This window comes from Labrus bergylta, chromosome 24 (genome assembly GCF_963930695.1).
Source record: "Labrus bergylta chromosome 24, fLabBer1.1, whole genome shotgun sequence".
NCBI classification, from domain to species: Eukaryota; Metazoa; Chordata; class Actinopteri; order Labriformes; family Labridae; genus Labrus; species Labrus bergylta.
The window spans coordinates 87501-102500 of NC_089218.1; the positions used below are offsets into that span (position 1 = coordinate 87501).

Here is a 15000-nt window from a genome sequence, read left to right on the forward strand (position 1 = left end):
TCTGTCACCTGTCAGTGATGTCACCTGTGCTGAGCTTTTCTATAAAGTGCTTTTACACTGCAGGTCACACCTACACATTCACACACTGAGGGTAGAGATCACTATGTATCATCATCCATCAGAAGTAACTAATCCCATTCATACACTGAAGCAGAGGGAGCAATTCAGGGTTAAGTGTCACATCAGACATGTTGCCCAGCATCATGTTGTTACCTGTGTGTGTGTTACCTTTGTGCGTGTTACCTGTGTGTGTGTTACCTGTGTGTGTTGTTACCTGTGTGTATTGTTACCTGTGTGTGTTACCTGTGTGTGTGTGTTACCTGTGTGTGTTGTTACCTGTGTGTGTTGTTACCTGTGTGTGTTGTTACCTGTGTGTGTTGTTACCTGTGTGTATTGTTACCTGTGTGTATTGTTACCTGTGTGTGTGTGTTACCTGTGTGTGTTGTTACCTGTATGTATTGTTACCTGTGTGTGTTACCTGTGTGTGTGTGTGTTACCTGTGTGTATGGTTACCTGTGTGTGTGTGTATTGTTACCTGTGTGTGTTACCTGTGTGTGTGTGTGTTACCTGTGTGTATGGTTACCTGTGTGTGTGTGTTACCTGTGTGTATTATTACCTGTGTGTGTGTGTGTTACCTGTGTGTATTGTTACCTGTGTGTGTTGTTACCTGTGTGTGTTACCTGTGTGTGTGTATTGTTACCTGTGTGTGTTACCTGTGTGTGTGTGTGTTACCTGTGTGTATGGTTACCTGTGTGTATGGTTACCTGTGTGTGTGTTACCTGTGTGTATTGTTACCTGTGTGTGTGTTACCTGTGTGTATTGTTACCTGTGTGTGTGTTACCTGTGTGTATTGTTACCTGTGTGTGTGTTACCTGTGTGTATTGTTACCTGTGTGTATTGTTACCTGTGTGTGTGTTACCTGTGTGTATTGTTACCTGTGTGTGTGTTACCTGTGTGTATTGTTACCTGTGTGTATTGTTACCTGTGTGTGTGTGTTACCTGTGTGTATGGTTACCTGTGTGTGTGTGTTACCTGTGTGTATGGTTACCTGTGTGTATTGTTACCTGTGTGTGTGTGTTACCTGTGTGTATTGTTACCTGTGTGTGTGTGTTACCTGTGTGTGTTGTTACCTGTGTGTGTGTTACCTGTGTGTGTGTTACCTGTGTGTGTTGTTACCTGTGTGTGTTGTTACCTGTGTGCAGAACTCGAGCACTGGATGGTGAGTTTTGTGCTTCCTCGTTTGTCGGTCAGTCAGGAAGCAGCTCTGACACATGTGGACATTTAGACACTTCATACAACGATACCTGAACACACACACACACACACACACAGCTGATTAAAAACTGCTGATTGTTTCATGAAGATGTGATTGGTTAAATGTAAGAATCATTCTGATTGGTTGACAGTTGCTCACCTGAGGCCAGTGATAGGTTGGGTCTTGCAGGTGTGGCAACGGACAGTGTGTCTGACATTTTGAGTAAAATACAGGCGATAAAGAGTGGGTAACCATAGCAACAGGCGAGGCTCACTTTGCAGCCATGACAACAGGTGATCTTCACCTGCAGTAGGACTCAACACCTGTAAAACACACACAGAGTCAGTGCGTCACCATGACAACGATCAATCACCTGCTTCTGTTGGTTTCTCACCCTGTTAAAACACGACCTCACCGCCGCCTCCACGCTGCCAAAAACTCCTTCCTCCTGCACTGCCGCAGGGACCTGATACACAAACATGAATCAGAGACAGCGAGGGAGAGGGGCATGCTGGGATATGTAGTGTGTCTGTGTTGTACCTGACTGAGGTCCTGCAGTAATGACCGGAGTCCAGCCCTGCTGACAGATCCTGAACGTTTCTCAGCAACACTCACCAGAGCTGCCAAACAGGAAGTTTATTTTGAAGGAATTCTTGAAGTCAGGCTGCAACCAATGAGCATCCCCCCCAACAGACAGACAGGCACACAGACAGACAGACAGACAGACATACAGACACACAGATAGACAGGCACACAGACACACAGACAGACACACAGACAGACACACAGACAGACAGACAGGCACACAGACAGACAGACAGACAGACATACAGACACACAGATAGACAGGCAGACAGACAGACAGACAGACAGACACACAGACAGACAGACAGACAGACAGACAGACAGACACACAGACAGACACACAGACACACAGACAGACAGGTGGGCGGGCAGACAGACAGGTGGGCGGGCAGACAGACAGACAGACAGACAGACAGGTGGGCGGGCAGACAGACAGACAGACAGACAGACAGGTGGGCGGGCAGATAGACAGACAGACAGACAGACAGGTGGGCGGGCAGGCAGACAGACAGACACACAGATAGACAGGCACACAGACAGACAGACAGACACACAGACAGACATACAGACAGACAGACAGACAGACAGGTGGGCAGACAGATAGACAGGTCCTCACCTCTGTATTTGTTGCTCAGTGTATCAGCTGACAGAGCGATCAGAGCAGTTTGAAGAGATGCAGCTGAAACATCCTGACCTCTACACACACACACACACACACAAATACACACACATACACACACATACACACACATACACACACACACACACACACACACACACACACGTGTAATTAGTGATCCAACGTGTTACCACATGTGTTGCTGTATATTATAATGAGATCATATTTTCACTGTTACACACCCGGAGCGCTCACATAGCGTGAACATCACGCTGCACGTCTCCTCTGTAGCCTCCACGCTCACATCACCTCCAAGTTGCTGTGACACACTGAGGAACATCCTGTGAAGGACTTGGGTCACTTCCTGTCTGTTCATCCTCGCAGTCAGCTGAACGTTAACTCCGCCCACTGATTGAAAGGCGGTGGTAACGTGACGAATGTAAACAACATCCACTAAAAACACACAAACACACATTATGTACACAGTAAGTGATTGTGTGTAGTGTAATGTAGTATTATAATGAGTAGTATGGGGGGGGGGTTCTGTACTCACAGTGACAGAGTTTCTGCAGAGACAGAAGCTTCAGGGAAACTCTGTAAACTGACGTTCTGATTTCATTCAGACTTTCTGATAAACAAATAAACTGAAGATTAAAACAGATACAGGAAGTTAACCCACCCCCCCCCCCCCCCCTACATATGATGTGCTCAAGGATGGAAAAAATTCTCCATTCTTTTAGTGTGATGTATTTAATCTGGAGGGTGGAGGAGGGTGGAGGACTGGTCATCATTATATCAATGTAGACTTTACTTTATAAAAGAAATCCAGTTTTACCGATTCTGCTCAGGTCCATGAAGAGAGTCAGCTGAAGAAGAAAAAACATCTGATTAACTACATCACACTAACTACATCACACTAACTACATCACATTAACTACATCACACTAACTACATCACACTAACTACATCACACTAACTACATCACACTAACTACATCACATTAACTACATCACACTAACTACATCACACTAACTACATCACACTAACTACATCACATTACATTAACTACATCACACTAACTACATCACATTAACTACATCACATTAACTACATCACACTAACTACATCACACTAACTACATCACACTAACTACATCACATTACATTAACTACATCACACTAACTACATCACATTAACTACATCACACTAACTACATCACACTAACTACATCACACTAACTACATCACACTAACTACATCACACTAACTACATCACACTAACTACATCACATCACATTACATTAACTACATCACACTAACTACATCACATCACATTAACTACATCACACTAACTACATCACACTAACTACATCACATCACATTAACTACATCACACTAACTACATCACACTAACTACATCACATTACATTAACTACATCACACTAACTACATCACATTAACTACACCACATTAACTACATCACACTAACTACATCACACTAACTACATCACATTAGCTACATCACACTAACTACATCACATTAACTACATCACACTAACTACATCACATTACATTAACTACATCACACTAACTACATCACACTAACTACATCACATTAACTACATCACACTAACTACATCACACTAACTACATCACATTAACTACATCACACTAACTACATCACATTAACTACATCACACTAACGCTACTAACTACATCACGCTAACTACATCACACTAACTACATCACTTTAACTACATCACATTAACTACATCACATTAACTACATCACACTAACTACATCACACTAACTACATCACATTAACTACATCACACTAACTACATCACATTAACTACATCACATTAACTACATCACACTAACTCTACAAACAACATCACATTAACTACATCACGCTAACTACATCACACTAACTACATCACTTTAACTACATCACATTAACTACATCACATTAACTACATCACATTAACTACATCACACTAACTCTACAAACAACATCACATTAACTACATCACACTAACTACATCACATTAACTACACCACACTAACTACATCACACTAACTACATCACACTAACTACATCACATTAACTACATCACATTAACTACACCACACTAACTACATCACACTAACTACATCACACTAACTACATCACATTAACTACATCACACTAACTACATCACACTAACTACATCACATTACATTAACTACATCACACTAACTACATCACACTAACTACATCACACTAACTACATCACACTAACTACATCACACTAACTACATCACATTAACTACACCACACTAACTACATCACACTAACTACATCACATTACATTAACTACATCACACTAACTACATCACACTAACTACATCACACTAACTACATCACATTAACTACACCACACTAACTACATCACACTAACTACATCACATTACATTAACTACATCACACTAACTACATCACATTAACTACATCACACTAACTACATCACATTAACTACATCACACTAACGCTACTAACTACATCACGCTAACTACATCACACTAACTACATCACTTTAACTACATCACATTAACTACATCACACTAACTACATCACATTAACTACATCACATTAACTACATCACATTAACTACATCACACTAACTCTACAAACAACATCACATTAACTACATCACACTAACTCTACAAACAACATCACATTAACTACATCACACTAACTACATCACATTAACTACATCACATTAACTACATCACATTAACTACATCACACTAACTCTACTAACTACATCACATTAACTACATCACACTAACTACATCACATTAACTACATCACACTAACTACATCACGCTAACTACATCACACTAACTACATCACGCTAACTACATCACATTAACTACATCACACTAACTACTAACTACATCACACTAACTCTCCTAACTACATCACACTAACTACTAACTACATCACACTAACTACATCACACTAACTCTACTAACTACATCACACTAACTACATCACACTAACTCTACTAACTACATCACACTAACTACATCACATTAACTACATCACACTAACTCTACTAACTACATCACACTAACTACATCACATTAACTACATCACACTAACTCTACTAACTACATCACACTAACTACATCACACTAACTCTACTAACTACATCACACTAACTACATCACATTAACTACATCACACTAACTACATCACGCTAACTACATCACATTAACTACATCACACTAACTCTACTAACTACATCACACTAACTACATCACACTAACTCTACTAACTACATCACACTAACTACATCACACTAACTACATCACACTAACTCTCCTAACTACATCACACTAACTACTAACTACATCACACTAACTCTCCTAACTACATCACACTAACTACTAACTACATCACACTAACTCTCCTAACTACATCACACTAACTACTAACTACATCACACTAACTACATCACACTAACTCTACTAACTACATCACACTAATTACATCACACTAACTCTACTAACTACATCACACTAACTACATCACACTAACTCTACTAACTACATCACACTAACTCACGAACTCACCTTTTTTGTGGTCCGTCAGATTGTTAACAAGCTGTGTTCTAAGGCTTGTACGAGCGAAGGATGTGAAGATTTAGAAGCAGGTGAAGCAGGTGGTTGTTGTGATGTAGAAGCAGGTGAAGCAGGTGAGTGTTGAGATGTAGAAGCAGGTGAAGCAGGTGAGTGTTGAGATGTAGAAGCAGGTGAAGCAGGTGAGTGTTGTGATGTAGAAGCAGGTGGGTGTTGTGAAGTAGAAGCAGGTGAGTGTTGTGATCTAGAAGAAGGTGAGTGTTGTGAAGTAGAAGCAGGTGAGTGTTGAGATGTAGAAGCAGGTGAAGCAGGTGAGTGTTGTGATGTAGAAGCAGGTGGGTGTTGTGAAGTAGAAGCAGGTGAGTGTTGTGATCTAGAAGAAGGTGAGTGTTGTGAAGTAGAAGCAGGTGAGTGTTGTGATGTAGAAGCAGGTGAGTGTAGTGATGTAGAAGCAGGTGAGTGTTGTGATGTTGAAGCAGGAAGGCTGCTGAATTATGAATGAAGGTTTGAGCTGCGTCTCACCTGTCAGCATGCTCACCTGCTGTCTGAGAACCAATCAGCAAGCTGAGTGAAACACATTGAGTCACTGATCTCAGGTGTCTTTCAAACAGGTAAACTGTTCATTCTTTCAAAATAAAAGTTTCTCAGTATAAAGCAGCACTTGTTGTGTCTCAGATGTTGGTGTTGTGTACTTGTAGTGATTGAAGTGATTGTTGTGAGGTTGGTCTGATGACAGTGTTTGAATGCAGCCGCTGTGCAGCCTGTGGATTGTGTGTTTGTGTGTGTGTGCACTCTTTGTTTGTCTCACACTGAAGCTGATTGTGCATTTGTGGACTCTCTTTGTGTCGAGGTCGTTCGAGGACGCTGAGATAAATGCAGCCACACACAGTCTGTCATCCTCCACATCATGTGACCTCGAGCCGAGCTGTCACTTCTGAACCAAGCTAACAGCTAAAGCTAACAGCAACACATCCAACTTTGAGATGTTACCATGGTAACCAAAATGACAAGTTTACACAGATTTGCCTCTGACCTGATTCAGGTTGGGCAATCACGTTGGAGATAAAAGTGTAATAAAGTTAAGCTTTTGTACCAATGTTCAATGTTGATCAATGTTTGCTAATCAGCTGTTTGATGCTAGGTTTACTGAATGAGCTGCTCTCATTATGATGTCAATGATTTCAAGTGATGTATTCATGTATTATTATTGTATTATTATGAATCATTATGTTGTTATGTTTGTGTGCCTTTGCTGCTCCTTTAAATAAACAGGAAATACGAGTATATAACAGTAAATATACCGTCTGTATGTTAATAATATATAAAGTGAATATCTGATACCCAGTTTAGATTCAGAGTCTGACATTTAAACAGGAAACAAAGACACTTTCTCTACCAGGTGGACAGGCTCCTCCCAGTGGGCGGGGCTTCCCAGCTGCACTCAGCTGTATCAATCAGAGTCCACTCGCACTCGTCTCCTCGACAACCACTGAACTACAGCTGATCTGCAGGACTACTGCTGCTGGGTGAGTACACACTATACACACAGTATACACACACTATACACACACAGTATACACACACTATACACACACAGTATACACACACTATACACACACTACACACAGTATACACACACAGTATACACACAGTATACACACACTACACACAGTATACACACTATACACACTATACACACACAGTATACACACTATGCACACACTATACACACACTACACACAGTATACGCACACTACACTCAGTATACACACTATACACACACTATACACTACACACAGTATACACACTATACACACACTATACACACACTACACACAGTATACGCACACTACACTCAGTATACACACTATACACACTATACACACACAGTATACACACTATGCACACACTATACACACACTACACACAGTATACGCACACTACACTCAGTATACACACTATACACACACTATACACTACACACAGTATACACACAGTATACACACACTATACACACACACACTATACACTACACACAGTATACACACACTACACACACTATACACACACTACACACAGTATACACACACTACACTCAGTATACACACTATACACACACTTTACACTACACACAGTATACACACTATACATACACACTATACACTACACACAGTATACACTCACAGTATACACACACAGTACACACACAACACACACATTATTTACACACACAGTATACACACACAGTATACACACTATACACACACACTATACACTACACACACTGTTACTGAACTTGTGTTTGTGTCTCCGCCCGTCTGGTCGGGCATGCAGCTGACTGGAGATGAAAATGAAGCGCTCCCTGATCTTCGGTCTGCTGCTCGGCTCATCTCTCTTGGCTTTGGGTTCGTTTGATTCACTTTGTCTTATTAACTGAATGACTTTATTTAGGCTTTATAATCCTTTTGTAGATACCTCCTATTGTTATTGTATTTATCTTATCTATTCTGTTTAGCTTCTCTGTCCTGCAACTCACAAATTTCCCCTTTGGGGATCAAGTCTTATCTTATACCCTATATTTATATTCACACTGTAAACTGTATATTTATACTTTATATTAACACTGTAAACTGTATTTTTATACTTTATATTTACACTGTAAACTGTATATTTATACTTTATATTTACACCGTAAACTGTATATTTATACTGTACTTTATATTAACACTGTAAACTGTATATTTATACTTTATATTAACACTGTAAACTGTATTTTTATACTTTATATTTACACTGTAAACTGTATATTTATACTTTATATTTACACCGTAAACTGTATATTTATACTGTACTTTATATTAACACTGTAAACTGTATATTTATACTTTATATTCACACTGTAAACTGTATATTTATACTTTATATTAACACTGTAAACTGTATTTTTATACTTTATATTTACACTGTAAACTGTATATTTATACTTTACTTTATATTAACACTGTAAACTATATATTTATATTAACACTTTAAACTGTATATTTATACTTTATATTTACACTGTAAATTGTATATTTATATTAATACTGTAAACTGTATATTTGTACTTTATATTTGTACTGTAAACTTTTGCTTTGACTTTATTTTGCTTTGTAAAGTTTCACATTACACATTATAATAATTAACTTATTGATCTGAGTGTTGAGTTTCAGTTGTAACTGAAGATCAATCCATTTTTTACTGTCTGTCTCTGATCAGCTAACGGCTTACAGCTAACGGCTGACACCTCACAGCTAACGGCTGACAGCTAACGGCTTACAGCTAACGGTTCACACAGCTAAGGGCTTACAGCTAACGGCTGACACCTCACAGCTAACGGCTTACAGCTAACGGCTGACACCTCACAGCTAACGGCTGACACCTCACAGCTAACGGCTGACACCTCACGGCTTACAGCTAACGGCTGACACCTCACAGCTAACGGCTGACACCTCACAGCTAACGGCTTACAGCTAACGGCTGACACCTCACAGCTAACAGCTTACAGCTAACGGTTAACACCTCACAGCTAAGGGCTTACAGCTAAAGGCTGACACCTCACAGCTAAGGGCTTACAGCTAAAGGCTGACACCATACAGCTAACAGCTGACAGCTGGTTTTATTACTCGAAGAACAAATACAAATGTTTTTTACATGAAAAAAACCTAATTGATGAATTCAACAGCTTGTAAATGGACTTGAGCTTATAAAGCGCTTTTCTAGACTTCCGACTACTCAAAGGGCTTTTACACCACATGTCACACCTACACATTCACGCACTGATGGTAGTGATCACTATGTAGTATCATCCATCAGAAGTAACTAATCCATTCATACACCGCCACCAAAGCAGCGGGAGCAATTCAGGGTTAAGTGATATCAGACATGTTGCCCAGCTGGGGATCGAACCCTCAAGAGGCGAGACTCTACCAACTGGGCCACAGCCGCCCTTGTCTCAGCTGCTAGCGCTTTTTTTTTAGCACTGTTAGCATATTACTGTCTGTAACGTCTTCTGTGTTTTTCAGCATCGGCCATCCGCTGTTACAGCTGCAAAGATTACACCGCCAGTTGTTCCAAACAACGAGACTGTAGCTATGACGACGCCTGTCTCACACTCAACGAGAGAGGTACACCTGTACACCTTCATACCTGTACACCTTCATACCAGTACACCTTCATACCTGTACACCTTCATACCTGACTGAACACCTTCATACCTGTACACCTTCATACCTGTACACCTTCATACCTGTACACCTTCATACCTGAACACCTTCATACCTGTACACCTTCATACCTGAACACCTTCATACCTGTACACCTTCATACCTGACTGATAACTTTTAGATGATGTTTCTGTTGTGTAGGTGGGATGACTTATCGTCAATGTCTAAAGTACTCAGACTGTGAATACAGCAGACTTGGACAGATGTTCCCCCAGGTAAAGTCAGAACGCACGCACGCACGCACGCACGCACACACACACACACACACACACACACACACACACACACTAACTTTTTCAATCTTTTCCAGGTTTCTAGGTTCACCTTCAAGTGCTGCAACTCAGACCTGTGTAACTCTGCCCCCTCCTCTGCAGCGAGCTCTGTCATTGGTCTGCTGGCCTCAGTGGCAGTCATGTGGTGGTGCGTTCACTGACCAGTGTTGTGTTCACTGACCAGTGGTGCTAACATACATTAAATTGATCAGTAAAGCTCCATGTTAATACTCTGTCTGATCTCACTCTTTATGAAACATGAACTCTGAATATTTACTCTCACCTTTTGACCATTGATTCTCCGAGACGTTTTATAGACGAGACGATGATGATTAAAAGATTTAAAAAAGTTTAAACACTAAAAATAATGGACTCATTTTAATCAATAAATATTAAGATACATTACTTGTCTTATTTCATCTTGAATTAATTTTACAACATGTTGTCAACTGTTGCATCTTAAAGAGTCCTTTCAGAATAAAGTGTTCCAAAATGCTTCCTGTATTAATAACTGTAAACATTTTTCTGTTGTTGTTTGTAAACATTAATAAATAAAAGTGACAAAGTGTGAACATATCATCTCTCATTTCTTATTCATCATCATCATTATTAAATAATAAAAGTTCATATTTGTAAACAGGACAGAATAGACTTTAGTACTTCCCAACAGGAGTGTCACCTCTACTCAGCATTAGCAGACAGGTCAGGTGACTCAGTGCCCACACCTTAAAGAGGTCAGGTGACTCAGTGAGGACACGCCCACACCTTAAAGAGGTCAGGTGACTCAGTAAGGACATGCCCACACCTGAAAGAGGTCAGGTGACTCAGTGAGGACACGCCCACACCTTAAAGAGGTCAGGTGACTCAGTAAGGACATGCCCACACCTGAAAGAGGTCAGGTGAGTCAGTGAGGACATGCCCACACTCTTATAAGGTTTTTTTATTTTGGGCTTTTCGTGCCTTTAATGCAGAGATAGGACAGTGGATAGAGTCGGAAACCAGGGAGAGAGAGCGGGGAAAGGGACATGCGGAAGGAGGCCACGGGTGGAGGCAAACCCGGGCCTCCCGCTTGAGACGACAGCCTCAATACATGGGACGCGCGCCCTAACCATTGCGCCACCAGCGCGCCCCCCTTATAAGGTTTTATATATATATAAGGTTTTACATATCATGTTTTACAGTGTTTTATAAATCATGTTTTACAGTGTTTTACAGTGTTTAATATATCATGTTTTACAGTGTTTTATAAATCATGTTTTACAGTGTTTTATAAATCATGTTTTACAGTGTTTTACAGTGTTTTATATATCATGTTTTACAGTGTTTTATAAATCATGTTTTACAGTGTTTTACAGTGTTTTATATATCATGTTTTACAGTGTTTTATATATCATGTTTTACAGTGTTTTATAAATCATGTTTTACAGTGTTTTACAGTGTTTTATAAATCATGTTTTACAGTGTTTTACAGTGTTTTATATATCATGTTTTACAGTGTTTTATAAATCATGTTTTACAGTGTTTTATAAATCATGTTTACAGTGTTTTATAAATCATGTTTTACAGTGTTTTACAGTGTTTTATAAATCATGTTTTACAGTGTTTTATATACCATGGTTTACAGTGTATTTTACAGTTTGTAAATACGCTTCCGGGTTTGTGACGTCACCATGTCAAGTACGGCAGCTAACAACAAGGAAATACACATGAAGTTTCAAAGTAAAAGCTCAGATTAAATGAAGAAAAGAAGGAGGCCACGGGTGGAGGCAAACCCGGGCCTCCCGCTTGAGACGACAGCCTCAATACATGGGACGCGCGCCCTAACCATTGCGCCACCAGCGCGCCCCCCTTATAAGGTTTTATATATATATAAGGTTTTACATATCATGTTTTACAGTGTTTTATAAATCATGTTTTACAGTGTTTTACAGTGTTTAATATATCATGTTTTACAGTGTTTTATAAATCATGTTTTACAGTGTTTTATAAATCATGTTTTACAGTGTTTTACAGTGTTTTATATATCATGTTTTACAGTGTTTTATAAATCATGTTTTACAGTGTTTTACAGTGTTTTATATATCATGTTTTACAGTGTTTTATATATCATGTTTTACAGTGTTTTATAAATCATGTTTTACAGTGTTTTACAGTGTTTTATAAATCATGTTTTACAGTGTTTTATATATCATGTTTTACAGTGTTTTATAAATCATGTTTTACAGTGTTTTATATATCATGTTTTACAGTGTTTTATAAATCATGTTTACAGTGTTTTATAAATCATGTTTTACAGTGTTTTACAGTGTTTTATAAATCATGTTTTACAGTGTTTTACAGTGTTTTATATATCATGTTTTACAGTGTTTTATAAATCATGTTTTACAGTGTTTTATAAATCATGTTTTACAGTGTTTTATATACCATGGTTTACAGTGTTTTACAGTGTTTTATAAATCATGTTTTACAGTGTTTTATATATCATGTTTTACAGTGTTTTATAAATCATGTTTTACAGTGTTTTATAAATCATGTTTTACAGTGTTTTATATACCATGGTTTACAGTGTATTTTACAGTTTGTAAATACGCTTCCGGGTTTGTGACGTCACCATGTCAAGTACGGCAGCTAACAACAAGGAAATACACATGAAGTTTCAAAGTAAAAGCTCAGATTAAATGAAGAAAAGCAGACATAATTATGTTTATCTTAATAATCAATACTGAACTCTGTCAACAGCGTTTTACTGCAGCGTCATAATAAATAAAATAAACTTTATGTTGTAAATATTCATTTAACATATTTGAACATGAAGTTTTGTTGTCCTGTCTGACCTGTATTTTTATTATTATTGTTATTATTATTATTCTTCACTCAAACTGGATTCATTTAGTGTAAAGACTTTCACCTTGAAATACATGGCACCTTTTATTGTGAAATCAGGCACCGGAAGTTATGTGTGTTGCTGTTTTGCGGTGTGACGCGGGAGAAGTTGCAGGTTGGTCGCGAGAAGATGAAACTTTGATCAAAATTTGGAGGACAAAACGCTGCTGCTGACGTCATCATGGCTCTAGAGGTGAGTGCAGGTGTGAGCTCACCTGCTGTCCTAACCCTAACCCTCCCCAGGGACGGAACCGGGCGGGACCAGCAGGACCAGCAGGAACCTCATAGAGAAAACAGCTGATTTAAAGAGCTGTGAACAGATGGGAGAAAACGTTCATGAAATGTGTTCAGAGTGGAAATGGTTTGTGTCGGAGGGGTCAGAGGTCATTTAATGACGGACACAAAGAGAAAAGTCAAAGAACAGGAAGAGAAAAGGGACAAAAAGCTTCCGTTTAACGACGCAAACATACAGAAAAAACAGCAAAAATGTGAAAGGGGTTTGGTGTGAAGAGGGTCAAGATGTATTTAACATCTGAGAACAAATATTCATTCAAACACATTTTTTTGTTGTTTTTAATGAATTCATATCCGGTTTGAGCTAAACACCGCCACAATAAAAGACTCATGGAAACGTTATTAACATATAATTAAAATAAATCCATCATTTTATATTCACAACAATGTCAGTCTGCAACTGAAATCACGTGACATTGAACAGATGACGTCATTTAACGTCAAAGTGGTTCAAGAAAATAAAAAGATGAATTCTACTGAAAACTGGGATGAAGTGATTTTTAAATAAAAACGAAAAGACAGAAAGAAAACGAGTGTTCTTCATGTTTCATATTATTCAGCTGACTCTGCACAAACAGGAAGTCACTTTGTAGTTTTAATGATAAGCAGTCGTTTCCTCTCAAACACACACAGGGTTTACTCCACCTGTGAGGACCGTCCAGTCCACGACCAGGGCTCTACTAAGAGAGACTACCAGACCCAGGGTCTCTGTGGGTCCAGATCCACATCAGAGAGCGTGATTAACAGATGAAGCTGCTTATCAACATGATAGTTAACCCTCGAGAAAGGGGCGGAGCTAGCTTCATTTAACCTATAATAATAATAATAACTTTATTTATATAGCACCTTTTAAAAACACAGGTTTACAAAGTGCTTTGACAAACAGCAGAAACAAAGCAAACTAAAACAAACACAGAAGAACATAAACAACAGTAAGAAGATTATCACAATAATCACTGAGTCTCCTGTCAGCAGATCATCATATCTTACTAACTGAACTACATTAATCATAGAAAGAGGTTTATAGAAACATCAGAGAGTATTAATGTCCAAACTACAGATGATTATATTTCAGTAAGAACACTAATGTGAGTCTCTGACTCCTTCATGTGGAGACTAGAACAGTTTGAGAAGTTCTATTTCAGCTCTGATGATAACAGACAAACATTCATATGAAAATAGATATTCATCATTTAACATC

General features: G+C 38.9%; 3 protein-coding genes across 10 annotated transcripts in view; 2 read left to right on the top strand and 1 right to left on the bottom strand.

Annotated features, from left to right (window-relative positions):
- The window catches only part of dytn (dystrotelin), a 14544-nt gene extending 7270 nt beyond the window's left edge, over positions 1 to 7274 (bottom strand). The window contains exons 1-9 of one of the 3 annotated variants that reach the window (XM_065951906.1): positions 6624 to 7274; positions 3295 to 3325; positions 3013 to 3087; positions 2702 to 2912; positions 2457 to 2536; positions 1796 to 1875; positions 1650 to 1721; positions 1415 to 1578; positions 1193 to 1304 (exon numbers count right to left, since the gene is read on the bottom strand). In XM_065951906.1, coding sequence (XP_065807978.1) covers positions 1193 to 1304; positions 1415 to 1578; positions 1650 to 1721; positions 1796 to 1875; positions 2457 to 2536; positions 2702 to 2912; positions 3013 to 3087; positions 3295 to 3313 — 813 coding nt within the window. In that variant the 5' untranslated portion in view covers positions 3314 to 3325; positions 6624 to 7274. Of the gene's footprint in view, positions 1 to 1192; positions 1305 to 1414; positions 1579 to 1649; positions 1722 to 1795; positions 1876 to 2456; positions 2537 to 2701; positions 2913 to 3012; positions 3250 to 3294; positions 3326 to 6079 lie in introns of those variants that run through there. The other 2 variants (XM_065951905.1, XM_065951904.1) reach the window with 2 other exon arrangements.
- A 200-nt stretch (positions 7275 to 7474) lies between these two features.
- cd59a (CD59 molecule (CD59 blood group) a) lies at positions 7475 to 11198 on the top strand. Its single transcript, XM_020659569.3, has 5 exons — positions 7475 to 7611; positions 8420 to 8490; positions 10150 to 10251; positions 10492 to 10565; positions 10661 to 11198. The coding sequence occupies exons 2-5, from the start codon at positions 8430 to 8432 to the stop codon at positions 10781 to 10783; spliced, it is 360 nt and encodes a 119-aa protein (XP_020515225.1). The 5' UTR covers positions 7475 to 7611; positions 8420 to 8429; the 3' UTR covers positions 10784 to 11198.
- Positions 11199 to 13552: 2354 nt separating this feature from the next.
- LOC110004032 (sorting nexin-9) overlaps positions 13553 to 15000 on the top strand; it is a 14791-nt gene continuing 13343 nt past the window's right edge. For 3 of the 6 annotated variants that reach the window (XM_065952122.1, XM_065952123.1, XM_065952124.1), the window contains exon 1: positions 13553 to 13698. In XM_065952122.1, the coding sequence (XP_065808194.1) occupies positions 13687 to 13698 (12 nt within the window). In that variant the 5' untranslated portion in view covers positions 13553 to 13686. The remainder of the gene's footprint in view (positions 13699 to 15000) is intronic. The other 3 variants (XM_020659571.3, XM_020659573.3, XM_020659572.3) reach the window with 1 other exon arrangement.

Bases quoted from the DNA above. Each gene is read 5' to 3' on its own strand.
- cd59a (XM_020659569.3), top strand. From the start codon at position 8,430: ATGAAAATGAAGCGCTCCCTGATCTTCGGTCTGCTGCTCGGCTCATCT. The intron at 8,491-10,149 runs GTTCGTTTGATT...TGTGTTTTTCAG, and splicing joins CTCATCTCTCTTGGCTTTGG to CATCGGCCATCCGCTGTTAC. The intron at 10,252-10,491 runs GTACACCTGTAC...TCTGTTGTGTAG, and splicing joins TCTCACACTCAACGAGAGAG to GTGGGATGACTTATCGTCAA.